The sequence below is a fragment of the Lepidochelys kempii genome, chromosome 2 (genome assembly GCF_965140265.1).
Source record: "Lepidochelys kempii isolate rLepKem1 chromosome 2, rLepKem1.hap2, whole genome shotgun sequence".
Taxonomy (NCBI): Eukaryota; Metazoa; Chordata; order Testudines; family Cheloniidae; genus Lepidochelys; species Lepidochelys kempii.
In genome coordinates this window covers 64,199,402-64,226,385 of record NC_133257.1, presented here as the reverse complement: position 1 = coordinate 64,226,385, position 26,984 = coordinate 64,199,402, and the positions used below count along the sequence as shown (strand labels likewise).

General features: G+C 41.0%; 1 protein-coding gene across 4 annotated transcripts in view; it reads left to right on the top strand.

The window, feature by feature from the left end:
- Positions 1–21,171, top strand: part of NKAIN3 (sodium/potassium transporting ATPase interacting 3) — a 664,031-nt gene extending 642,860 nt beyond the window's left edge. For 3 of the 4 annotated variants that reach the window (XM_073331058.1, XM_073331054.1, XM_073331059.1), the window contains one exon: positions 678–6,874. In XM_073331058.1, coding sequence (XP_073187159.1) covers positions 678–691 — 14 coding nt within the window. In that variant the 3' untranslated portion in view covers positions 692–6,874. Of the gene's footprint in view, positions 1–677; positions 6,875–20,876 lie in introns of those variants that run through there. The other variant, XM_073331057.1, reaches the window with a different exon arrangement.
- Positions 21,172–26,984: the final 5,813 nt, after the last annotated feature.

Below are 26,984 nucleotides of genomic sequence, written 5' to 3'. Positions count from 1 at the left end.
ATCATAACTCTCTATTTTGCTGTGTGGATAGGACCCCTGACTATGCTCATGTAACCAGGTTAGCTGGCCTTCCTCCTTCACAACTCTCTGTGAATCAGGACTATCACACCTGCTTCTGACACTACACTGTGCACATCCTCCAGGCACTGTGAATCAATATAAAATAACCACACGAATGGTCCCAGAATACAGTGATTGATAAAACATGGTCAGAGGGATGGTATGTGCGGATTCACAAACTCAGCTGACATATGGCTGTGAACCAAAGTCGTATGTGGATCCAGTTCAGATGTATTTGCCATAACCAGGTCAGATGAGAGTGTCATGAGCCAGCATACAAAAATATGATTCATTTAATATAATGAAGCCGAGGGAAATCCATCATTCTGACAGCTTCTGACACCTTACCAGGTGCAATGCTTTCTCCAGCTTCTGTCACCATCATGGCACACACACACACGCCCTTTAACCAAAGGAGAGAATGGGAGGGGAGGGAGTCTCCTTCAAAACTGCCACAAATGCTTCCTAGGCATGCGGCCATGCAGTCAGTATTTTCTCTGTTCCTAGGAGCCTATTCAATTGTGACCTTATACTTGGTCACCACCAACATAGGAAATGAACACCCAGAGGTCTGTTAGCATCTTGTTGATAGATTAGTAATTCATATCTCTTTACAGGTCGAACTAAGTAATGAACATTGACTCAGCACTGCTGCTGTTGCTGAAGAAACAGACTTCAGAAGAAAAGACCAACTTTGTGAACCGTTATCACAGAAGAGACATGTCCTATATTTCTCACAGAGTGTGTGGATTGCTCTTCCCAGTGTGACTGAATCCTTCAGTCGCAGCCTCAGTATCATTATCAGCATTGCCATTAGATGGATACTTGTAGATGATATTGGATTTTTTAAATTATTTACTTATATGGACACTTGTAAATTGTAAATTGTTTTCTTTTTTTAATTTTGTTTTTTTACAATACCTAGTGTTAAGGCATGAAAACAAATCAACCTGTGAAAATTCTGAGAGAAAAATGTGTGTTTCTCAAGAAACTCAGTATTTCTGGACTGATACAATCATACTGTGCCTGACAAAGATAGTGTTGGTAAATGATAATATGACTCCAGAATACGTCAGGGGTTAGACACCTATAGTGTAATATGGACTGTCTTCAATAATGTATCAGACATTCACAAAGTCTGCACCTAATGTTGGTTGAGCTACTGTAAGTAGTAGAAACTGATAAATAATTCTTCTTTTCCAGATGTCCTAATTACCAATATGCTTGTCTAAATATTCCAATTCATATATGGTTTCTTCTCCCTCTTTTCGTCTCCTCCCCTGCACCCACAAACAGTAGTTGTCTGTGAGTTGAAGAGAAGTGAAATGGATGTTCTCTATTGATGTCAGTCTCCAAGAACCCTTAAAAGCAGGGCTCTTTTAGATGTCTGTAATTTGCACATTTTTTTTACTCTTTTCCCCTCTTCCCAGGAAGAAGCCAAGCATGAATGTACAATATAGGCACCATCTACAGCCTTAGGAGTCTCTGGGGTGAATTTTGTTCTTCATTTAAAAGTAAACAAGAAGATCTGGATATGAAAATGTGTATAAAAGTTTGTAAAATTTTCTGTAAATACTTATCGAAAAAGGACATGTATGTAACTGTGCGGCATTTTGTTTTATATTCAGTCACCACCAGTATAAAAAGAAAAGTCATACGCAAAAGCTATTTTCTGTGGGGAGTTGGCAGTCTTTTTCGCAAGACTTTTTTCATAATTTCTTTTTTATTAATTACTATTTAGAATATTGCATATGATACAAGGCTGAGAGAGGGAAGTCCTCTGCCTCTCCATGGAACCAGTACTCCCTCCATGGAACCAGTACTCCCTCGGAGACAGCATCACAAGCTTCCTCAGAAAGGTCTGCCAATCAGCCTCAAGTTTTGGAAGAAAAACCTGTAGGGCTGTGAGAGCACTTCCATCTTTGTGCTTACTCAGTTTGTTACTTCTTTGATGAAACTGTCAGGAGGGATGGTATTTGTGATGTGCACACCTGCACCTGTCCATTAGGAACTGGACCGAGGCCACCAGGTTCTTCCATATAAGCCACAAAGAGTCTTCAGATGCTAATGATTTCTTGCCCATCATCAATGGGCTGAGGCATACAGCCCCTCAACTAATTGTCTTATGTGAAGCTTACTTCACTTGCATTTTCTGTTACTGACAGATTACAACTAGACTAAAGCTTGCCTTGGTTCTTTACATTGGAAACTATACTTGTGCTATTTACCAACAAGAACCTAATCAAAAAGTCAGCAAACACAATGCTGTCCATCATTTTTAGATTGTTGAGCCCAGAAGGTCTTGTGGTGCTTGCCCTCTTTTCACATTCAGCTCAACCAAAGATCACACTGTCTTTTGTGAAGAAATAGATCTTGCCGTAATTTCACGTAGGCTACTTTTTCCTGAAACTATGTACGAAACAACTGCCAAGCCAAGAACAAGCAAGAATGACAATGCAATAAAATCACGTGTCAGTATTTTCTGTGACTAGGCAGTACAGGACAGTATGCAGCGCTAGAAGTCAAATAGTGCCAAAAAAGAGGATACTTTGTGCAAAAGATAATACCACATTTCTCTGAGTCTCTGTGTTCTTCTGTTGTTCCCTGCTGCACCCTGATGCCAGATACTTGGTCTGCCCTGTCTTGAACTCCTAGTCTTCTGAGAATGTCAAAAATGGGTAGTTTGTCACAAAACTAATAGGAGAACTCTGTCATTTTTGAGACACCACAGCTGGACCTCAGAAGACCAAACTGCAGAACAGTTAATATTTGTAAATCACTTATATTTGACAAAATGGCCCTCGGTAGAGTTTATTGTTTGAGTGTGTACCGGTGCGCGTGATTTAGTTTCTTATACATACAGCCTTACATAACAACCTATAAGCATATGATACAGCTAACAGATGCCTACAGCTTTCTCTTATCTATGTCAGTGCACTTCAGAGTCGAGGATTTTTTTTGAAAAAGTTTTGTTAAAACTTGTTTACGTGCCTGAATACTCCACTTTTCCCCTGCTCTGCACACACAGGGGTGTTCAGCATATATTCCTACAGTTCCTCCCTGCGGCCGGAGCCTTTGCCCATCCCAGGGAGTGGCGGGAGCTGCTTTTGCTGCAGTGTTTAGCTACACATACCCTACATGCCCCCAGCAGCGCAGTCAAGGCCACACCTTTGACTGCAGTGTAGACATACCCTCCAGTCGCAACATTTATTTCCTACCCTAAGTGAAGGGGAAAGTTGGTCATCTCAAATACCACCAGTAACAAACTCTGAATTTTTAATGGCAAGCACTGTATGCCTCTCTGAGCCAGGCTGTTTAATTTCCTTTCACTTTAGGTTTATCTGATTAAAAAAAAACAACCCAGCAATCTATCAAGGTCCTATAACAGTGTTTGACAGTGGCAAACAAAATTGACATCCCAAACTAATTGGCTTGCCTCCTTCTAGAATTAGTCTCATTTAGTTTAATTATAATAAATTACAAGCTGGGAGCTGTTTTTTGCAGTGAATAAGTTTTCTTCCAACACAGCAAAAGACTCAATATTTACATACCCCATTTCTACATACCTTCTGTGAGAAAACACTTCAGCTCTTATCCAGCATATAAAATCTTCAGCCAGAAACCGCTTGTTTAAAAGTCTTCACTCCAGATCATTTACAGTGTTGTTATAATTGTGATAGTCCCAAAATATTAGAAAGGCAAGGAGGGCAAGGTAATATCTTTTATTGGACCAACTTCTGTTGGTGAAGAAGAGCTCTGTGTAGCTCAAAAGCTTGTCTCTTTCACCAACAGAAGTTGGTCCAGTGGAAGATACTACCTCACCCACGTTGTCTCCAGACCCTCATTCATCATTTACGTATTTGGGGTTAAACCCTGCAAAGTTCTCAGCACTCTCAAATCTCATTGAAGTCAGTGGAAGTTAATGGCAGTCAGCCATTCATGTGTTCCTTGTGCATGTCTTTGCTATAATTTACCACCTGTTGGCTAACCTTTTTATCTACCTTAATAATAATAATTAGTACTTATTTGCAGATAAACTCCAATTATCAATAACTTAAACATTTTGAAATATCTAAAATTCAGAAATATCTCCCGAAATCAGAATTTTATTTTTCCAAAATTCTGATCTTCTGATGTATCCCCCCATAGTATATTAATCATTGTAGTGCTTCACATGTTCAAATTGTTTAACAAATTAGTCTCCTCAACAGCCTTGTGAGACAGGTATGTACGTAGTAGTAGCCTCATTTTACAGATGGGAAAGTTCAGTGTATGTTTTAAGTGCATTTATCTGTGACAAAGACGCCTATCTAGATGAAATAGCATTTAAATATATTTCCATCACATTTGCTTTGTCAGTTCTTTCGTCCTTCAATACTCAGTACTTCTCTGATATATCTAAATTACTATATAATCTATATTTGTATTGTGACATTTATCTGGACGAGGGTGCCAATAACACTGTTATGATGCTGAGAAATATAGCCATGTAAAATGATTCCATTGCATAGTGCTCATTAGTAAGGCTGACTATTTGCAATGAAACCAAAGGCAGTGTACAGAGCAGACAAACTGGACAGCCTGCCTCCTGTTTTCTTCCCACATTTCAGAGTGAGACAGATAGCGGAGTAACATAAAGCAAAGGATCTGGGCTGGAAAAAACAGTAATAAATGATCAAATTTCAGGTGTAACTCCAGTGAAGTCACAAGGGTTATAGAGGGATGAATTTGGCCACGGGCATCTTGTCTGCCTTCTAACTGCATAGATATTTGTATTGATTGTTATTTGACAGCCTTTTCTAAGGTGTGCTCTTTACCTCACTGTTTGGCTGACTGTTTACAAATGATTGTACTTTTCACTGTAATTTCTGTTTCTTGCATGTCCATTATGTGTAATGTTTATGTTTACAGGGGTCTTTATTTTTAAACAAATGAAACATCTGGATCTAATCCCTACTCCCCAACTTTCACTTGCATCTGCTCATCAGTTCCGCTTAGCATGACAGGAGAGCATGTGAAGTGCTTCCTTGTTGTAGGTCTTCAGGGAATAATTGCCATTGCATGTCTGTTGCCATTCAAGACTAGCACCATAATTGGGAGCGAGTACCACTAAATAACAGCTATGTCCCAAACACTGCTGAGAAGCCACTGATGTTCTCATTCTATTGCTAGCACCACAAAGAATTATTGAACAGTGTAACTGACATCACAGTGCATGAGCTGTTTTCCCACAGTTCCCTAGTTACTTAATTCCAGTCGTATAAAGGCATGTTTTCAAAATGCTTTTGGACACGTGTGTCCCAGGCTAAACCCACTGAACTTGTTAGAGTTTCACCTGAGATTAATTTGGCTCAAAGACACTACCATTAACCTATTCCCAGTTGTTACAGGAAAATAGTATACCCGATCAATTCATGTGGTATCATGTTGATGGAGGAGTGACAGCATTTCCTAGCATGTGACATGCTTGAAGTGAAAGGCATGTTATATGTAAGCCAATCGGTTCTTATGGGGTATAAATCAGTGCAAATGTTGGCTCATAGTGTTAAGTAGAATAAAGGATATATTTTGTTTACCGCTACAGAGTGATTACATGAAATCACCTGTGCTGCAGTATCTGTAGCCAAAACCAATGCACGGCAGTGAAGAATTCAGTCCTGTAGCAACTCATTTAAGCAACCACACTATGATATTAGTAACATACTAAAAACCTAGGTGATTTTCTACCATCTGTACACTCCCCTGATCCTCAGGTCTGCCACAGCCCCCAGCATAAATCAGAGCAGACTCAGTTGCCCTAAGAATTTAGACCCTATGTCAGTGGGGCTGGGGGCGGGGAGGCGGGGCTGGTTCAGGATTCTTCTGCACTCAGGGAATCTTCAGCTGATGCTTTGAGGGAGCTTTAATTTCCCCTTGCACCACTCTAGTATGGTATGCTCCAGCAGTGCAAGGGGGACTTAAAAAGGGATGAGGATCTTTACTGATCACCAGTAAAAAAAAATGACATGCATGGCTTAGTGTAATCTAGTCACTAGTTTCTAGAGCTAGGTGCCATCACCAGTGAGTAACCTATACTCACAGGATGTCCTTGAATGCTGAATTTTATGTTTGGAGGCTCTCTGAGACCCTGGCCTTGTCTATTCCAGCTAGCCAAAGGCATAAGCTGCTCTCAGGAAATGAGTTTCTGACACACTGACGATGGCAAAATATAACTTTGGTGTTCCAGCTAAAGTTGTCGCTGTTCTGGTTAAACCCCACTTCAATCCCATTTTTAATCTCACCAGGTAGGAGCCTGCTGCATAAGATTGTTTGCTGCAGTTAATGAAATACACACACAAAATTGAATCTTTAAAATTGTTGTTGGTTATGGTGTGTGTGTTTTTTAACATGGCTTTGGTCCAAGAATTTCAATGGCAAAGTAATGACTATAAATTATAGTATGGAAAGGTATATGAGCGACAGAATGCCAGTTTGCTTGCTGTTACACTGTACTAACTGTGCCATCTTCTGGCTAATGCCAGAAGTACCTAGTGCATTGTGTATGTTCTGCTGAAAGTGGGGAAAAGAAAAGTAACACATCTTTCTAGTGGCACCGGCTGATATAATGCAGACAGGGTGCTGTCAGCTCACAACACATGGTGGAAGCTTTTGTTCTTGCACTGCCTGCTTAAAGCAGAAATACAACAAAGTGTGTATTGCTCATTTTGACAATGGAACGTGTGGAGTTTTATAGTAAATATATTGTCAATGTGATGTTTTCTTCCAGTCAGAATTTATACTGTCCCATAAAAATCTTCACTGTGGAGTACGTTCACTATGTGTTATCTTGCTTTATAGGAAATTCGGAGCTGCTAGGTCTCCATTAATTGGAAGCATATAATCTTATTAATTCCAAGCACTATCTGGCACTGCTTCTTCCGTTTCAGTAATGGGAAATACTCTGGATTTACAGTGGTGTAACTTCGACTAGATTCCAGCCATGTATATGTATAATATATACACATGTTATACTCACATTTTAATGTGACCTGAAAGTTTTATGGCTAGAAATACTTAGAACATATTTTTACTTCTCTAAGTAACCGTTGAGTCTAGGTACAGATCACAGTACACAAGCAGTAGCTGGATTATTCTTTTCCATTATGAATAAATTGTACATTGAACTAGAAAGTGGTTACCAGCTGAACTGATGAGCTGTGTGTGGTTCAGTATGTTTACAAATACTTAGTTTCTCAGAGCTAAATGAAAAACCCTGTGGCAAAAATGTTTATTAAGAACAGTGCTTTGACCCTGAGAGGAGAGAAACGCACTCACAAACGCCTTCGAAGTCAGTGGTTTTTCCTTTAATGTCTTACAGTAATGTACCTTCAGATTCAAGCTGCTTATAGCACAAAGGTTTAAGGTCCTCCTAGCTGGGCAGGATCCTTTATGTTCCATCCTGGTTATGTGGCTAGTGTGGATTTATTTCATTTTGTGTTTTAGTGTGGGCTCATTAGTGACATTTTTTAAATGAGAAACAGTCCCCACTTTTTTACACCAATTTTAAATTAGGTCAAATGTGGGGTTTAAATTATTTGATACCGTCCCTTTAGAGAGGGCTGGGGTTATTTTTCTAAAACAATCTTATTGTATCTATTTGTTTTAGTACTTCAAAAGTAGATCAGAACTCTTTCCCCTTTATCTCTGAGTAGTAATCTGCAATACAAAGCCACTGATGTGTTTGGGGCATCTCTTCCTCATTGCTCTGAGTTGTCAGAAACATCAAATTCCCAAAGGATGATTTACCAGCCAACTACATTAAGTGCAAAGAGAGACAGAAATTTCTTCTTCTTTCATGTTAAGAATTGACTATTTATTTGAGTGAAACACAATATATTCATTGGGCTGAAGGCAAATGTGCCATTTTTAAACATATAATGTGGAAATGTGCAATCACTACAAATGCTGCTTCTTTAGATTTGTTTAATAACCAGCTCATGTGGGGAGCAAGGATAATAAAACTTTTTGAGTCAGAATCTTCGGGGGGAGAAGGGGTGAAGGAGGGACAAAAAGCTATACCCATGTATTCTTTCCCCATTTCCAGTTTCAGAGCAGACATTACATTTGTCAAGATAGAAATGTCGTTGAATAATGTACTGCAAGACCAGTTTTCATACCTTTTGAGATTCATTCTATTCATACAGCAGATCCATTATATGCCTCTCATTCTGCTCTGTGTGACACATAATTATGCATAACATTACTCAGGATATTGGAAATGGAGTCTCCATAATAAATACAATTTCTGCTTCCAAATTAAATGGAGCTGATTTCTTGGAGTCAGCTGGTATAGGGCTGTCAAATTCTATTCTCTGAAGAAGCTTGTGTCAGTTATAATGATGTTTAAAAAGGCTCTGATGAAGACCTGAGTGAGTCAAAACATTAGCAGTTAATGGTGCCTAGATCTATCTTTGTCATTCTGGAGATGAATAAATAAAAGGAGACTGGACTTGGTGAATGGGGACTTCTTACAGTACTTCAATAGAGCAATTACTTTACTTTACAAAGTGTCATTAGGAATAGAGTAGAAAATTCAGCCTTCTTGGGTTTAGAGATAGCATTAGGTACTGTATTCATTGTATTAGTTGTATTAGGCATTGTATTAGTTGTAGAAATATTAAGGACAAAAACAGTGTGTTGTATTTATGAAGCAGCAGCATTGTCTAATGGTTAGAGCACAATCTAGGGACCTAGAATCTAATCATGGCTCTGAGACTGACTCACTATATGATCTTAAGTTGTTTAACCTTTCTGTACGTCATTCCTCTGGAAAATGAGGATAATACAATCTACACAACACTTGCCTCACAAAGCTGGGTTCTCATAATAAGCACCTTATCCACACTCTACATATATAATGCAGCATACTTATTAGCCTATTAAATGTAGACTATTCATTACTATTATATATTTGTATAGCACCGTATTTTGCATGTTATTTTCCAGGATTTTTTAAAATGGTCTTGTCAAGGTTCCTTCCCCACTCTGAACTCTAGGGTACAGATGTGGGGACCTGCATGAAAACCCCCTAAGCTTATTTTTACCAGCTTAGGTTAAAACTTCCCGAAGGTACAAACTATTTTACCTTTTGCCCTTGGACTTTTTTGCTGCCACCACCAAGCATCTAACAGATATATAACAGGGAAAGAGCCTGCTTGGAAACGTTTTTCTCCCCAAAATCCTCCCCAAACCCTACACCTCCTCTCCTGGGAAAGGCTTGATAAAAAGCTTCACCAATTTGTATAGGTGAACACAGACCCAAACCCTTGGATCTTAAGAACAATGAAAAAGCAATCAGATTCTTAAAAGAAGAATTTTAATTGAAGAAAAAAAGTAAAAGAATCACCTCTGTAAAATCAGGATGGTAAATACCTTACAGGGTAATCAGATTCAAAACATAGAGAATCCCTCTAGGCAAAACGTTAAGTTACAAAAAGACACAAAACAGAAATATACATTCCATTCAGCACAGCTATTTTATCAGCCATTTAAACAAAACAGAATCTAACGCATATCTAGCTAGATTACTTACTGTCAAAGTTTGACTCAGACTCACAATTTATCAGACCACTCTGTTTTATTAGCAAAGCTGCTCTGCTAATACTTTTAGAAGTGAGCCCCCCAAGTGGGGCTTGTGTGTTTTAATTTATACAGTTTTTTGGAGAACAAGTTACAGAGAAGTTACAGACAAAAGAAGAAAAAGATTTTAGTCACCACCCTTCGAGATCCCTGAGACCAGTCACGTATCTTCAATTACCTGCCACCCTTAACAATCTTCTTTAACAGCTTCCAGTTAACTTAACTAATTGCCCTTCACACCTTCCATTCTGATGCCTGCTTCTTAGACGTGCTGGCTCTATCTTAATTGCTTCTCCATTCAAAAGCTAACTGTCCCTACGTGTGCTCCCTCAGATACTTTGTAACATGTTTTGGCATGCCTTCTCATATACAATGTATCCAGCATGTCCCCTTATACAACGTTATACATATACAATGTTATACTGCCACATTACCAAGTTCTAAGACTCCATTCCTTTTCTGTTCCCGGACAAAAGCATCACACAGACACAGAGAGCCTTTGTTTCTCCCCGCCTCCAGCTTCGAAAATATCTTGTCTCCTCATTGGTCATTTTGGTCAGGTGCCAGCGAGGTTATCCTAGCTTCTTAACCCTTTACAGGTGAAAGGGTTTTTCCTCTGGCCAGGAGGGATTTTAAAGGTATTTACCCTTCCCTTTATATTTATGACAGGTCTGTAGCCCAAAGAGTTTACAGTCTAAAGACCTGATTGTGAAATTCCATGAGATCTGAAGCAGCATATAGCTGCACTGCCATTGGAAAAGCCAGACCAAATTGTGCCCCCAAGACTTACTATTCAGTCCCTGCTCTCCCTTGCTCCAGGATGGAGGTAATCTGTGCTACTACTGTACTTCACTTCCCCCTCTACGCCAGCCCAGCTCAGCTGTGCTGCCTGGGATGTTGCAGGGAACAGGAACATTTACAATGAAAGGGAGTAATATCTATTAGAATTATTTGAGGGGGTCAACAAGCATGTAGACAATGGTGCCTTAGTGACTATATTTCAGAGTAGCAGCCGTGTTAGTCTGTATTCGCAAAAAGAAGAGGACTTGTGGCACCTTAGAGACTAACAAATTTATTTGAGCATCAGCTTTTGTGAGTTACAGCTCACTTCATTGGATGCATTCAGTGGAAAATACAGACTATAGTGTACTCAAACTTTCAGAAAGGCTTTGACAAGGTCCCTCACCAAAGGCTGCTAAGCAGAGTAAGCAGTCACGGGATAAGAAGGAAGGGCCTTTCATGGATCAGTGACTGGTTAAAAGATAGGAAAACAAAGGACAGGTGTACATGGTCAGTTTTCACAATGGGGAGAGGTAAATAGCAGGGTCCCCTAAGCAGCTATACTGGGACCTTTGCTGTTAACATATTCATAAGTGATCTGGAGAAGGGGGTAAACTGTGAGGTGGAAAAGTTTGCAGATGACACAAAATTACTTAAGATAGTTACATTCAAAGTTGACAACGATGAGTTACAAAGGGTGACTGGGCAACAAAATGGCAGATGAAATACAGTGTTGATAAATGCACAGTAATGCACATTAGAAAACATAATCCCAGCTAAACATGCAAAATTATGGGGGTCTAAAGTAGCTATTACCATTCAAGAAAGAGATCTTAGAGTCATCATGCATAGTTTTCTGAAAACATCTACTCAATGTGCAGTGGCAGTCAAAAAAGCTAACAGAACATTAGAAACCATTAGGAAAGGGACAGATAATAAGACAGAAAATATCATAATGCCACTATATAGATCCATGATATGCCCACACCTGGAATACTTTGTGCAGTTCTGGTCACCTCAAAAATATAGATTAGAATTGGAAAAAGTACAGAGAAGGGCAACAAAAATTATGAGGGGTATGGAACAGTTTCCACATGAGGAGAGATTAAAAAGATGGGTTCTTCTTAGAAAAGAGACTATTAAGATGGGATATGATAGAAGTATATACAATCATGGCCGGCATGGAGAAAATGAATAAGGACATGTTATTTACCCCTTCACATAACACAAGAACCAGGGGTCACCCAATGAAATTAATGGGGAGCAAGATTAAAACCCACATAAGGAAGTACCTTTTCACACAATGCACTGACAACCTGTGGAACTCATTACCAGGTGGTGATGTGAATGCCAAAAAATTCAACTGCGTTCAAAAATAATTAGATAAGTTGATGGAGGATAGGTCTATCCATGGCTATTAGCCAAAATAGTCAGGAATGCAACTCCATGCTTTGGGTGTCTCTAAACCACCAACTATGAGAAGCTGGGTCTGGATGATGGGATGGATCCCTCAATAATTGTCCTGGTCTGTTCATTCCCTCTGAAGTATCTGGCACCAGCCACTGTCAGAAGACAGGATACTGAGCTAGATGAACCATTGGTCTGTCCAGGTAGGGCCACTTACGTTCTTAGGAAAGAGAGAGAGATAATATGACTCACATTGTTATATAATAGGAGAGTCATATAAGTTCTGATTCTTTTAAGCAGAGGCTGAGATAGGGCAAGAGGGGAGATGGCCTGGAACCAGCCACCAAATGTGGAAAAGAAGGTGAAAGAGGTGGGGTTTGAAAAGAGATTTGAAGGCTGCAAGTGAGGACATGTGGCCCACAGGAAGGGGAATGTCCTTCCATGTACTGCAACCAATGGGGCAAAGGCACAAGACAAGGAATAGGGCAAAGCAGAAAGAGCACCAGGGCAAGCTGGGGAGCACCTCCAGATGATAAAATGAGCTGCTGAAGGCAGGGGAAAAGCCAGGCAGGTTGAAAAATGAGAACAGGAAGCTTGGTCTGTACAAAAAACTGTATCACCTCCCACCTTCCTATTGTCTTGCTCCTTCCAGGTGTGCTGTGAGGGACTGTCCTGGGGAAGGTGTATCATTTGCTCTGATTTGTCTTTTACTCTGAGAGCACAAAGGAGAAAATATTTATTAAACACAGTGTTCTCAAAGACTCTGTCACTTCGTTCACACACAACTCTTTGGACTATATTTGTACTGTATTGTTTCGCTTATCTTTTTCTTAGTGTATTGGTTTAGATCTGTATGGGATGGGTTTACTTGAAAGACAAATAAAGGACTTGCACTACCAGGAATTCTGTCGCTGGGGGTCTTCTCTGTGCTTTCTCAACTGGATGAGCTACTTATACGTAGCTTCAGTTCAAGAACTAAAAATAGCAGGCTCTTATTTAAAGGATTGTGGTTTCTCTGTCTCTTTCCTCCCCTCAAAGTGACTGCACTCAGATAAACTCCATGAAGTGGCTGGGAACTGGCACAAATGCCAACATATTGCTCTTCACTTGTAGCTGAAAGTGCAGTTGTTGCCTTTGTCGTCAACAAACCCTGAATGCAGCCTAAGAACACAGCTATGAAATCTGACATGATGTTCTCTGGCCTCCACTGTCACTTCGCCAGATCATCTCTGAAAAACTGATTAAAAGTGCACCACACTGAGCAACAATGGATGATATACTAGTCGCTAATGCTGCATGCACTGCCAGTGCCTCCAGCAAAAACTCTGGGCTACATTTGTTTATTATATTTTCTTTCCTTCCTTTTGTGGTTAAAAAAGGAGGGGATTAAAGATTTTGCTGATACAGATCTAAAACAACACACTCACACAGAGAAAGAGAAACAATAAATAAACACACAGTACTAAGGCAATTGGACTGATCCTGTGCCCTTTGAAGTAAATGACAAAACCATCCATGGTAATAGGGATCAGTAATAATACCACACTGAAGGGTCGATACAATGCCCAGTGAAGTCAGCAATGCCCATGTGAGTTCAATGGGTGCAGTGGCCTCAGTTCAGCAGTCCATGCCTATTGACTTTAAATGGGATTTATGCATTAAATGCTTTGCTGAACTGGGCCTGTGTCAAGGCCAGAAATATAGTTCATGGAACGCTTAACTGTTCCTCTCTCTACATGCCAGCCGAAAATTCTAGTAGCTTCCCAGTGCCCCTTGGTGTAATATCCAGAGGACCACAGTGAATTAAACGCTTGTCTTTTTCCTGTTTTACTCTGCTGCTTGGAGATTAAGGGATCACTAATGGCAAGTACTTAAAATAAAATGAAATAATTCTTCACACTGGTCCAAATCTTTATCCTATTGAAGCTTATGGCACAATTGGCCATTGACTTTAATGGGATCAGGATTTGGTCTGCATCAGTTCACAAAGTCAAATACTGTAGCTGGAATTCCGAAGGGAGTTGATAAGTGTGTGCCCTATAACAGCATTTGTCGCTTGTTAACGCTATTACACTCAGCCCAAGGTCTATGATCGGAAGAGGAACAAAGACAGATGGTGAAAGAGAGAAGAGCAAGATAAATACAAGTAAACTAAAATACCTAAGTAGCACATACCTGAAGTGCCCCAAGAGCAAAGTAGAGACGGAACTGAGTCTCAGAGAGTAATGATTCCATCCCTGATTCTCACTTTGCTCCAAGGAGAGATGTAATAGCTGTCAGCCCTTTATCTTATGTCCCTCCCTCCCCTGCCCAGGTGTATCTGGAAAGCCATGACCTTTCCCTAAATAAATAAATAAATAAGAAATGATGATAACACTTGCTACAGTAATATAAAATTAACCAAACCCCATGCTTCAGAGTGTCATTTGACCTCTGCAGAGGATGAGAAGGAATTTGCCAGGACCAGCATTGCATGATTGTTATAAGGCAGCATTGCAATAAAGGGTATTCAGCTTTCTTCTGAAGCTCCATCTATAGGTCACTGGAGGAGACGGCTTACCAGAGATGGGGGACTCTTGGTCCAATCTGATACTTTATCGTTGACCAATGCTATGTTCCTATTTAATACTGGAATTTAATTCCTGTCCTCATTCATAAAGCTAAAAGGAAATCAGTAATTAGGTCTTAACATTCATTCATTCTCTACCTTTTAGGCACCACACATAGTGTAGGGTCAAATGACTGAAACCACTATTGGTTTGGTCAAATGAACAAAAATAAGAGCCAGACAGTTAGCCACATGCCTAAAGTCACTCACTGCATTAAGCAACTAAAGGAAAAAATGGTTTTGTAGTTGACTTGTGTTCTGTACAGAGATGTTAACTTCTTGTATGGCATTTCCATATTTCTTCTTATTACTATGTTATTTGTATTACATCAGCTGACCCGGCGCGACCCAACCTGCTACTTACTGTACAAACATACTGAGAGCTTACTATCAGACAGACAAAGGGTAGGAGGGGAAACAGAGCGAAAATCATGGAATTGCCCAAAATCATGAAGCGAGTCACTAAAGCAGCAAGAAATAAACCCACGTCTTCTGACTCCCAGTGCAGTCAGTGATGCTGCCTCCCCAGTTAAATTCAATACATACAGTCTCCTCTCATACCCCTCTTGATCTTGGCAATATGAGCTCAGCTGATGACATTGTCACAGTTAAGGACATCTGTACCTCCATTTCCTACCTATGGTCCAGCAAGGGCACTCACTCTAGGCACCTCATCTCTCTCCCTCCTGACTGTGGTATTGCCAGGCTGCACAGCTTCCTGCCTACCCTGTGATATTGCCAAAAAACAAAAAAAAAACAAAAAAAAACCAGACAGCCTAAGCAAGGCTGCTTCATTTCTCCCCTTTGAGAGTGTACGCCATGTCATTGTCACAAATAAGTTACCACACAGCTCTTTCTGAGCAAGCACATTTATTCTTAACTTTAAAGCACTGCAGCGAAAAACAATAAAAGAACCTATACGCTAGTCAATAAGCTTACGAACACTCACCCCCTCATGCCAGCCAGGGCTCTGGTTGGTGATCTGTCCTTCAAAGCCCACACAAGATTTTGTGGCACACAAAGTGGGAGTGGACTAATACAATTTTTAGATGCCACAAAGTTGGGAGGAATTGCCAGTACAGAGATGGACTACAATATCATACAAAAAGATTTGGATGACCTTGAGAACTAGAATAATAGAAATGGGATGAAATTTAATAGTGCAAAGTGCAAGGTCATGCATTTAGGGCCTAAGAGTTTTTGCTAGAAGCTGGCACTTTACAAGCTGGATGAGACAGAGGCGGAGAAAGTCCTGAGTCTATTGTTCAATCACAGGGTGACTAATAGTCACTGATGTGACGTGGTCATGAAAAAGACTAATGTAATCCTAGAAAGTATTAGGCGAGGTATTTCCAGTGGAGATAGGGAACTGTTATCCCCATCATACAAGGCACTGGGGAGTCCTAATTTGGAATACTGTGTGCAAGTCTTGAATCCCATGTTGAAAAAAAGATGAATTCAAACTGGAAATGGTGAAGTGAAGAGCTGCTAGGATGATCAGAGGAATGGAGAACCTGCCTTATGTGAGGAGACTTAAAGAGCTTGACTGATTTAGTCTAACAAAATGAAAATGGAGAGGGTGGGAATATGATTGCTCTCTTTAAAAACATAAGAGGGCTAAACACCAGGTAGGAAGAAGAATTGTTAAGGGCCAATGCAGGCAAAAAAAATAAATGGATATAAACTGGCCATCTACAAGTTTAGGGTTCAATTAGATTAAAGTTGCTAGCCATCAGAGGAGTGCTGGTCTGGAGCAGCCTTCCAAGTGGAGTAGTGGGAGCAAAAATTGTAACTTGTTCCAAGACTCAGGCTGATAAGTTTATGGAGGGAATGGTATGATGAGATTGCAAATAATGGCATGTAACCCATCCACGACTGCTATTAGTAAATATCTCCAACAGCCAGAGATGGGACACTAGATGGGGAGGACTCTGAGTTGCTACAGAGAATTCTTTCCCAGATGTTTGTATGGTGGGTCTGGCCCACATTCTCAGGATCTACTTGATCACCATATTGGGGTCAGGAAGGAATTTTTCCCCAGGTCAGATTGGCAGAGACTCTAGGGAGTTTTCACCGTCCTCTGAAGCACGGGGCTCAGGTCACTTTTGGTTTGTACCAAAGTAAATGGTGGATTCTCTGGAACCTGACATCTTTAAAGTATGATTTGAGGACTTCAGTAACTCAGCCAAAGGATATGCGCCTGCTACGTGAGTGGATGGGTGGACGGGAGTGCACTGTGGCCTGCAGTGTGCAGGAGGTCAGACTAGATGATCATGATGGTTCCTTCTGACCTTAAAGGCTATGAGGCAAAGTTCAACACAGCTTCAGCTCAAAAAAGCCCCCAAATGTTATGGGGCCTCAGTGGGCCAAACATCTTCAAGACCTTCCCTAATTATTGAGCCCCCTCTTGGACCACAAGTCCTGTCCATTTGTTGGATCAGAAAGAACGTTTTAAATCTAACTTTGTCTGCTGGTCCCTGGAGAATCCAGTTTGAACCAGTATATGTGAGCCTCTCTCCTGGTGGTGGTAGCTCTCTGAAGGTATTACAGCCTGAGTAAATTTGCCCAACCAGCCGCCACTGTTCTTAGTTCTTAGTTCCTGGAGGGCTGTGGTTCCCCTCCCATATGGAAATACATACAATCCCTCAATAGTACATAAATATTTGCATTTTTAATACACTGAATGCCTAAGTTACATAAACTTCATTCAATACGGTTAGACCAGGATATTACAGACTGTCATAGCTGTCACAGGCATTTCTTCAGTCCCAAGGCTGCTCTAAAGTCTGCCAGCTGACCAGGGGCCACATCACTAGCTAGGGACTGCCCAACTGCAGTAGTAAGCTCAGTGCAAGGAGGCGAGAACAAATTGGAGAGAAGCGGGCCTGGAGTATGCTGTGTATGACTCAAAAACTGAGCCTTAGCTCCAGTGATGACACTATAAAGACATTGGCTAAAACTGAAAGAAAAAAGAATATTGGTCCTTAATCAGAAATTTCTAGAAAGGACCCAGATTTTCCTACCGGTATTTTCATGAGCAAATTTCCATATTTGATGGCATCAAGTAAAAATGCTTTACAGATGCATAATGCAGCGGGGCTCAGTGAGTCTGTGAGAACAGCAGATGGCTTGTATACATCTGAGGAGGTTTTTAATATTAAACAAATAAATGAAGATTGGAGAGGAGTGTCTCTCATGCATCTTGTTAGATGGTTAATCAGGCAGAAGAGCCATCCCAAATTTTAATTGCCTCAGGTTTTTTTAGCACTCCTATCTAATTTTAAATTGCCTAAATGATTCACTTTAGTTTTTCTTGTCTACTTTAGAAGCCTCAGTAGCTAGATGATAATTTAGCAATAAATTCTACAGTGCCTACAGAATGAGACAACTATCAAAAACACTGGTAGCAGTTACGCTATGGGATGGTGTTTATTTTTAATTACTTTTCAAATAATTAATCGTCCATCTGTCTGAGTCATATTCTTCAATATGCCTTATATTACAGCCATGAGTAAAAAATATTCCTTGACTACATGGCAAGCTCATTCAGAGAATAAGCTGTGATAAAGGTGAAACTAATGATGTCTGCTAGTAATCTGAAGATTACAGTACAACTAATATAAGTGTACATGAAAAATGCAGGGACACCCTTTCAGTTCCTATGTGCTGAACAAAGCCACCAACTGCAACTTTTAAGGTAGTTTTTCCCCAAATAGCTTTTCTCAGTGTAAACCCCAAGCCTGAAGGCATTGAGCAGGCATTCTCTAATTCGTCAGCCTGATGATTAATCCGAGCAAAGCTCAGCCTAGTGCCATGAATAGCACTAAGTAAACTCATATTTGTGACTTCAGAATGTACGCTCCAGATTGGTCAGCAAAGAAGCTTCTTGGGTGAATAGTCAATTCTAATGAAATGCATGGAAGACTTACTGCCATGCTTTTATGGACAGAAGCAGTCCATAACTGGGTTGGATGTCCAAATAGAAAAGGACAGTTCAGGGGTCACATTATAGAAACCTGACAGTTCAGCTTCTTTACAGTTTGGCTGAGACTGAAGATAGCGAAAAGGGGGTTAAAAGCTATTAAAGAGGGAGGTGCTGAAGATCAGCAATGCTGACAAACACCTAGTAGTGGGAGAGGAAGAAAACAATATTATTCTTGACTGCAAAGTCTAATTTCTAATTAAAACCACAGCCAGATGTACACTTCACTCTGGCAATGAGGGCAGGGGGAAGAATGAGCTGTGTTTGGTTCATTGTTGCTAGGCAGATGCACAATTAGCATACAGTTCAGAAGTTTCTGGAATTGGGTATGGTAGTTTTGGGTATGCTCAGTAGGTTCCCAGTAACTGGACTCGGACTTCATGAAGGCAGATAGTCAGGCAGTTGCTTTACAAAAGGCCATGTGCACTGTGTGAGTTGGGAGAAGTTGAGCCCCCCGGAGCAGAAAGCTGGCTGTTTTCCCCTTAACTCTGAAGCATTTTGCAGCAGATTAATGATATTGTTAACCCTTCAACAGGGAAGTCCTGGCCGTGTTAATTATAGAAAAGGGAAATTGGGAGGGAAAATTAATTTAGCTTATTTTAATTGCATACTTTGCATGTTTGATGTCAGCCAAGCTGTCTTAGTTACAGAGTCTCACCTAGTATGATTCACTAACTTTTCTCTTATTTAAATGTGATGATGAGGAATGAGTCACTTATATTTTGCGCTTCTCAGTTTATATTTTTCTTGTAACAGGATTTTTTTATTTAAATACTTAAACTGAGTGGCTGGTGACTTAATTAGTTAAAAGTGATCTCAGCAGAGGAGGAGGAAGAGTCTGCATGGATTCCAATCAGAGATTTCTACAAGCAAATGGAGGGAAGATTTGTTGCAGTGCTTTTGACTCAGCCAACTATATAGATTTTAGTGATCAAAGACTGTAACTGAGACTCAGGTGAACTCAGTGTAAGCTTTTGGGGTCTCCGAGTTACTTCTCACTGTGTTTTTGTGAGAGGACTGAACTGTTTAGATTTAATTTGTTTTCTTTGTTTATATTTATGTACAACTGAAGATAATGTGGATTATAAAGTAGCCAAATTATGCTGCAGAAAGTAAGTTATTATTATTGTTGTAAATGGGAATCAGGTCCACTGTTTGCAGAGCTATGGGAGCTAGTTACATTGCTTAAGCCTGGTTGACACCTAACACTTAGGTAGACCTAGCTACGTTGCTCAAGGCTGTGAAAAATTTTGCACCCTGAGTACCATAGGCAAGTCAACTAAACGGCTGGTGTAGATGAGGGAAGGATTCTTCCATTGACCTAGCTGCCGCTCCTTGGAAAGATGTATTACTTTCCTCTATGGAAAAACCCCTTCAAGTGTCTCTACTATGGTGCAACAGTAATTATTAATTCTCAGTTGATTAAAGAAATTTTCTCAGTTCACTGCAGAAATGAAATGCCATTCTCCTGCCTCAAGATCTGAGTAAATGCCATCAGTATCAAAAGGAGTTTCTCATAAACTGTGGTGGAATTCTGGAACCCATGAATGTGTGCCATTCCAACATTTGTAGTACTATGGGCAATGAATACTTTAATGAAACACAGAACTATGAAATGTAGAAAAGGTCCACACAGAGGACCTGAAAGAAGTTCTTAAATAATTATGAGTGCTATTCTTCACTCTATGTGTGCAATGTCTTCTTTAGCCTTAGTGAGAGTTAAGCATCCACATCAAAGGTGAAAGAAGCCCTATCTATTTACTGCAATGATTTTGCCTTTTCTGGGGCTCTTTTCCATTCTTTGAAGAAATAATTTAGTTACTGGTATGACCCACTGCTGTAACATCCCTTCTCCCTCCTCTTGAAAGCTGAGCCATTCCACTTCAATTCAGCAATTTCAAAAGGAAACCACCTTTAAAAGAAAAAAAAAAAAGCAAAAGATTTCTTGTTCCATTAGGATTTCCTTTCCTGACAAGACTCTGGTCAGTTTCACACTGCTCTGTCTGTGTATAGAGGGGAGAAGAGACTTCAGACAGTAAAATCCAAGCAATTCTGAAATGGCCAATTGAGAGAACTTGGTTTTTCTCTTACATCTACCCGTTTGTTCAACCACAAAGGAGGAAGTCAAGTAAAGAATAATTAAGGCTGAACAGCTGGCAACATTTCCTAAGTCTGTGGATTATAAATTGTGAAACAGTCTCACGAAGGACGTGATGGAAGCCACATTGCTCAAGAAATTTAAAACTAGACAGAGCATTTGTGTATATTGTTATGAGAGTGCCCTGCGTATGTAAATAGTTGATAAATATGGTGCCAGTAGATGGTGCTCAAGAATGCATAGCATAGTTCCTTGGTTTTGCAGAATCAATAAAACTTTGTATGTGTGTAATTCTGTTTATTGTTGTTATTGTCTCCTTTCAGCTCCTGGTGACCAGAGCAGGCTAAGGGAGCAGACGGTTGTGGTGGTTTAGAAACACCAATAAAGCACTGAAGGAAAGAATGGAAAGGTGGAGGGGACTGATTAGACTGGCCAAAGCCATGAAGGCTCATTAACATTAATTTAGTTGGGGGTTGGTCCCGCTTTGAGCAGGGGGTTGGACTAGATGACCTCCTGAGGTCCCTTCCACCGCTGGTATTCTATGATTCTATGAACTGGTCTCCAGACCCTTCTCAAACTGTTCAAGTGAGAACTGTGTAAAGCTAGAGGCTCAGTCAGGAGTAGTTATTGTCTGGACTGGTGTTATCTGAATTTATATAAGATTTAATCCATTTTAAGTGAAATTGCAATTAAAATATACTATATTTTTCAAATACACTAGAATGTTTTCCCCTTAAAGTGGGTTTAAAAACAATAGTTCTCATGCTACAGCTGTAGTGTAACAATCTCACTTCTCTTTCAACCAAGCCACTGTTCAAAATGAGTCCAGCTTCACTGCTTACTTGACTCAGCTCTCTTGGTGTAAAAATCAAATTGAGCTGATCATGCAGAGGAGGAAGATGGCCTATTCAAAAATCTCAGCCTCTCACTTATTCCTTAGGGGATCCCCCCCCCCCCCCCCCCCCCGGCCCTCAAAAAGATACAATTGTTGATAGTTAAAGAATATGAGACACAAAGAAGAGCACTAAATCAAGTTTATACTAGAGTTTTGTCCCCAGGTACAGGGCAAAATCTTACCCAAGGCAGGTGCACTGGAGATGAAGAGGACACAGGCAGCCTCTCCTGCCCCCCATTGTTCTCTGCCCAAAATGAGCACCCAGTGCTCGCTAGTTCTCCACTTGTGCTTCGCTACCTCAGGGATGTGGTATCTGGTGGTTTAGAGATATGGCTCCTCTGTGCATAAACTTCTGTTGGCAGCAGGCACTTGAGGAGGAGAAATTGACACAGCACCTTTCTGAAGGCTCAAACAGTCCAGACTCCAGATTAGTCCAGCAACAGTCAGGATTTGCTCCCCCAGGGAGAAGACCAGCAGCCAGATCTCAACCCTGTAGATCTGTGGAGATTCACTGATGGCCAGGTCATCATGCCAGCTCATGGCTTCCTTGCTACTCTACCTGATTCCTGGACAGCATGGCTCCACTACAGCTGTGTTGCTGAGATTTATTGAATTAGTGGACCTCTGTAAAGGACATGTAGTGTGCTGGGGAGAGGGGGGGTGTAGAGTGGGCTGGCAGAGACGTAATGCAGTCTCAGCCAGCAGTTCTCAACCAGAGGTCTGGGGCATCCTGGAAAGTGCAATTCCAGTTTCAGGGAATCTGCCAAAATAAACCAGAGAGCAGGACTAGCGTTAGACTCACTGGGGCCCACAGCTGAAAGCCCCCAAGCAACTTATCTTCGCAGGGCCCCCTGTGGTGTGGGCCCTGGGCAATTGCCTTTCTGGCTACCCTCTAACGCCGGCCCTGGCTTTTAATCTACTGGATATGCAGAAAAACAGCTGGTGTGGCACTCGTGGACCATGGACTGTTTATGGCATGTTGTGGGAGGGGGTGCTCAGAAAAAGAAAAAGATTAAGACCCCCTGCTCTAGGCTGTATCACCTTTATAGTGTAGTTTTTGCTAGGATCTGATGAGTGCCCCTCCCCATTCCCAAAGACTCTCCTCAGCCCTATGCACAGAGCCCAAATCCATAGAGGCTGCTCCAAGGGGTCTAGTGTAATGTGGATAGTTTTATGAGGAGAGCTGATACCATATTCTCCCATTGGGAGAAGTGAAAAATAGGCCCAAATCAACAGAAATAATTCTCCATCCCAAATTATGTTTTGCTTAGCTTAACTATTTTAAACAATTAAACCTTTGGTAAGGCAGCTCTTTTTATGGATAACTAGGCCATATTCAGTCCTGTGAGTTTGCCTTTAAACTATTATTTGTAGTGGGGCCCTGTGATGGGGAGGTAGACCCCATCCCTAGGCTAGCAGGAAGAGTTCATCCTTTTGGCCTAGGAAGGGCCACAGATGGGTGCAATCAGTGCAGACACTCAGGAGGGAGCATGTGACTGTAGAGCATGTGACTGCCTGTGAGGACTGTATAAAGCCACGCTCTAGGCTACCCTGAGAGAGATTAGGGTCTAGAAAGACCTTGGCATTTTGGTTTCCATGGAGACTGGCAGGAGGACAGCTGTCTCAGAATAGAGCCGTGGCCAAGGGCCTGGGTTGAGCTTAATGGGCTGGGACAAGAATGCAGGAGTAAGACTAGTGAGCGACCTGGCAAGTGAGACGGTGGAAAGCCTGATGCAAGAATGACTGTGAACCTCTGGGAAAGGACTGGAAAAAGCTAGTGAACAGGAGCAAGGCTAAAAAGGACTTGAGGAAACTGGTTACAAGAATGAGGGGTTGAGTATACTTTTGTTCCATAACAGTGGAAAGGAAACATTGAGAAATTCAGCATTGTGTTTTCAGCTTCATGGAGTTGGTCCCTGAAAAAAGGGAAACTGAGGCATGGCACTGAATGCAGAAGGGAAGGTATGGCATTTAGAGAGCCCAGCTGAGGTGGAGGAGTATTATAGTATGTCCTACACATAGGGCTTGCTTTCACTACCAGGGAGATTGATGCTGCTAAAATTGATGCAGCGTGTATTGATTCAGCAGGTCTAGTGAAGACCCACTAAATCGACGGAAGAGCACTCTCCAGAAAACTCCGGCACTCCAGCTCACCGAGAAGAGTAAGGTAAGTCGACTGGAGTGCATCTCCTGTCGACGCAGTGCAGTGAAGACACCGCGGTAAGTCAGCCTAAGCTATGTCAACTCCAACTACGTTATTCAGGAGCATAACTTCGGTCGACTTACCCCAGTAGTAGAGACAAGCCTGTAGTAAGAGAAAGCTGCTATCCCAAATATCTTGCAGTCTAAACTCATAAGAGAGACAGAGGGGGAGAATGGGGATAACACTTTCTTAATAAAGCTGAGAAACAGACAGAGATTAAGGGACTTTCCCTAGGGCACACAAGAATTTTGTGGCAGAGCTGGGAGTTGCACTCAGGAGATCTGAGTTCCAGACCAGTGCCTTACCTCTAACCCCGTCCTCTCTCTCTTTCTAGCTCAATTTGTGTGTTTTTTCCAACTTTTTGCTGCACACACAGACTTTTTACAATTTATTTTTGCTTTACAAATATGGTATAAAATTGTATAATATATGAAATCCAGTTTCTGCTACATAAAACACAGTGAAATGTCATATACTCCATAGAACCTTAAAAATGGGAAGCTTCTATTGTTCCCCAGAAGTGCATATTCTCATGCTAATTTTACTCATCCAATTGCATTTAATGATTAATGCTATGATTACTCTTGCTTAGAAATTACTGTGTTACATCCTTTTGTACTTACTTTCTTTTTTCACACAGAGAAGGCTTTGGGTGTGAATAAAAAATGGTTTTATTGTTCTTCCAACAACTACAAAGGAAAAGGAAATTGACTTTTTAAAATTAAGTTTGGCACAAACTCCTGCTTTATGCACCACTTTCAAATGTTGATGGATATTTTCATGCAGTTTGAAACTTTTTGGATGAAAGCGTTTTACAGTTTTAGCTGCATAGGGATACGCAAGGAAAACTGGTTGCAGAAATGTATTTTGTGTTGTGGAACAGAACTGAATTGGGTGAGGGAAAGTGGAAAGCCAGAGCAAAATCCACCCTCTATTAAGGACCCCTGTGCAAGCTACTATCCACCACTGAACAAGCAAACCAATAACTGCTGGAATAGGAAACAAACAATCCTTAAGATCTGAGACCAAAAAACATAGAAGCCTGTAGAAGCAGGATGAGGACTGTATTTAAGACTATGGCTACTGAGACATCCCCACTGTCTACCCTTGCTGCACCTCTTTTTTCCCCTCTGCACACTTGAGAGAGAAGATAGACATAGGATTGGAGACATTCTCTCAGAGCAGAAGAACATGTGTCATGCTGAACCTTACTAGCTCTCAGGAATGGCCTCCACTCACACTTAGGAGGAAGCACAACAGCTTTGTGCAACCTGCTGCCTCAACATTCCTGCATGAGGGAAAATTTCACTACGGAGAACAGTCAACCTACCTGCCCTATTACTTTCTGTCCCATGCAGTCGTGACCATGTGGGTCTCTCACAGTATAGCTGCTATAGTCCCTGAGGCCAGGGTGGGAGAATATGCTGGAAACACAGCTCCTTCCCGGAATATATCTGTGTGCCCTTTTCCTTCCCAATCACCTTCCTGTTGCTCTGTGCGAAGATGGGAACATGTCACCCTATATGTTAAGTAATGTGTTAAATTCTCAGCTAGACATGCCAAATGCCTAATATACACTGAATCCACAATCTTATTCAGTCCCTCTTGTACTTAAATAACATACCATAGTACTATAACTATCCTATTCAAACACTAATCTTTGGTGTGAACCAGAAAGTTCTCAAATTTCAAAATGGTCCAATACAAACACACTACACATGTTAAAACCATTTATAAAATCTTGCTTTCAAAGGCATTGAAATATAATGTGTAATAGACAGAATTGCAGTGGTGATGGTAAGGTCAATTTTCAAAATAGTGGGCCAGATTCTGTTCTCCATTAGTCATCTCCTCCAGACAGCTGTATCGGGCCCTATGTCTCTGCCCTCTCTCCACCCCCCACAGATATTCTGAAATGTTTTAACCATATTTCAATAATGCAAATAGTGAGGTCTTTAAAATTGATCTATTAAAACATGCACTAAATAATTAAGAACCTACATTACAGATTAGAAGTTTTATATTAAAAAACATATTTGTGTGGGGGCAGGGAGGGGTGCTAGCTACTTTTGAAGTCTTGCGGGTTGTTTCCGTTAGAAGGAGAAATTGATGGAAACCTGTTTATTTACAAATGTGCACAAAGTGGTCTTTCCCTGAAAACAATAGGCATCAAATATGAGGAGGCAATTTCTTTGCTAACAGTTCCTAGCCTCTTTCCAGCTAGCTCTCTGTCCAAAAAAGCGCTCTCTGGCATTCTCTCACAGCCACATTACCAGTGCTTCTTTTGTTCTCTCCAGAGCAGTATCAATCTGCCCATGCCCCTCCATCAATTCTGAAACACACTATAACTGTACTTCAATAATGCAAATAATAAGGTATTTAAAACTGAGCTATTATATACATTAACTAAGTAATTAAGAAGGAACCCTATAGATTGGAAGATATATATATTTTAAAAAATTACCTCTTTTCCTGAGCAGTTAGCCATTTCAAGGTCTTGCAGATTGTTTCCATTAGGAAGAGAAATTGATGACAGAATCTGGGATTTCTTAGATGAAATCCTGTTTATTTACAAAGAATGTGCATAAAGTCTTATTTCTGTGAACACAAGGAATCAAACAACAGGAGACAGTTTCTTTGCTCACAGTTCTAGCCTCTTTCCAGTTAGCACTCTCTTGGCTTTCTCTCAGGGCTATCTTACCAGTGCTTCTCTTCTTGTCTCCTGGTTTTCTGCTGCCTCTGGCTGATTCTGCCTCACAGACACCCACGGCTCCACCAAAATATACACAGCCCCTAAGCCCGCAATCCCCAGTCAAAAGCCCTCAGACCTCAAGAATCAGCTCCTACTCCATCCTTGCCATACTGATCTGTGATTTGGGTAGTCGCTTTTATTGTTTCAACTATCACTAAACAAAGGGGCATTTAATTCCTCTTTCATTTAGCCTGAATGACAGGCAGCTATCATGCTCACCAGCTTCAACGAGGTTTGTGACTGCCCATAAAGACACACTCTCTGGGAACCACACAAAGTCCACCGTAACTGTATTAATTTTTCAGGGCTGTGATTAATTATTAGAAACAAATTCTCTGCCCTGCTCTGCCAGAGAGCTGAAAAGAGAGCAGAGACTGATGGAAGACCCCAACTCGAATTACCACAGGTGTGGGACAGTCCCCATCGGAAGGGCAGCCAGAATAGTCTGTACCACCCTCTTCTGCCCCGTCAAGGGTAAGCAAAAGGGAGTGGCTAGAAAGCGATGCATTCTGGCAATCCTCAGCTGTCAGATGGTCCCTGGAGACCACAGCCAACTGGTGCGGGTTAGACCAGCCTCTGGA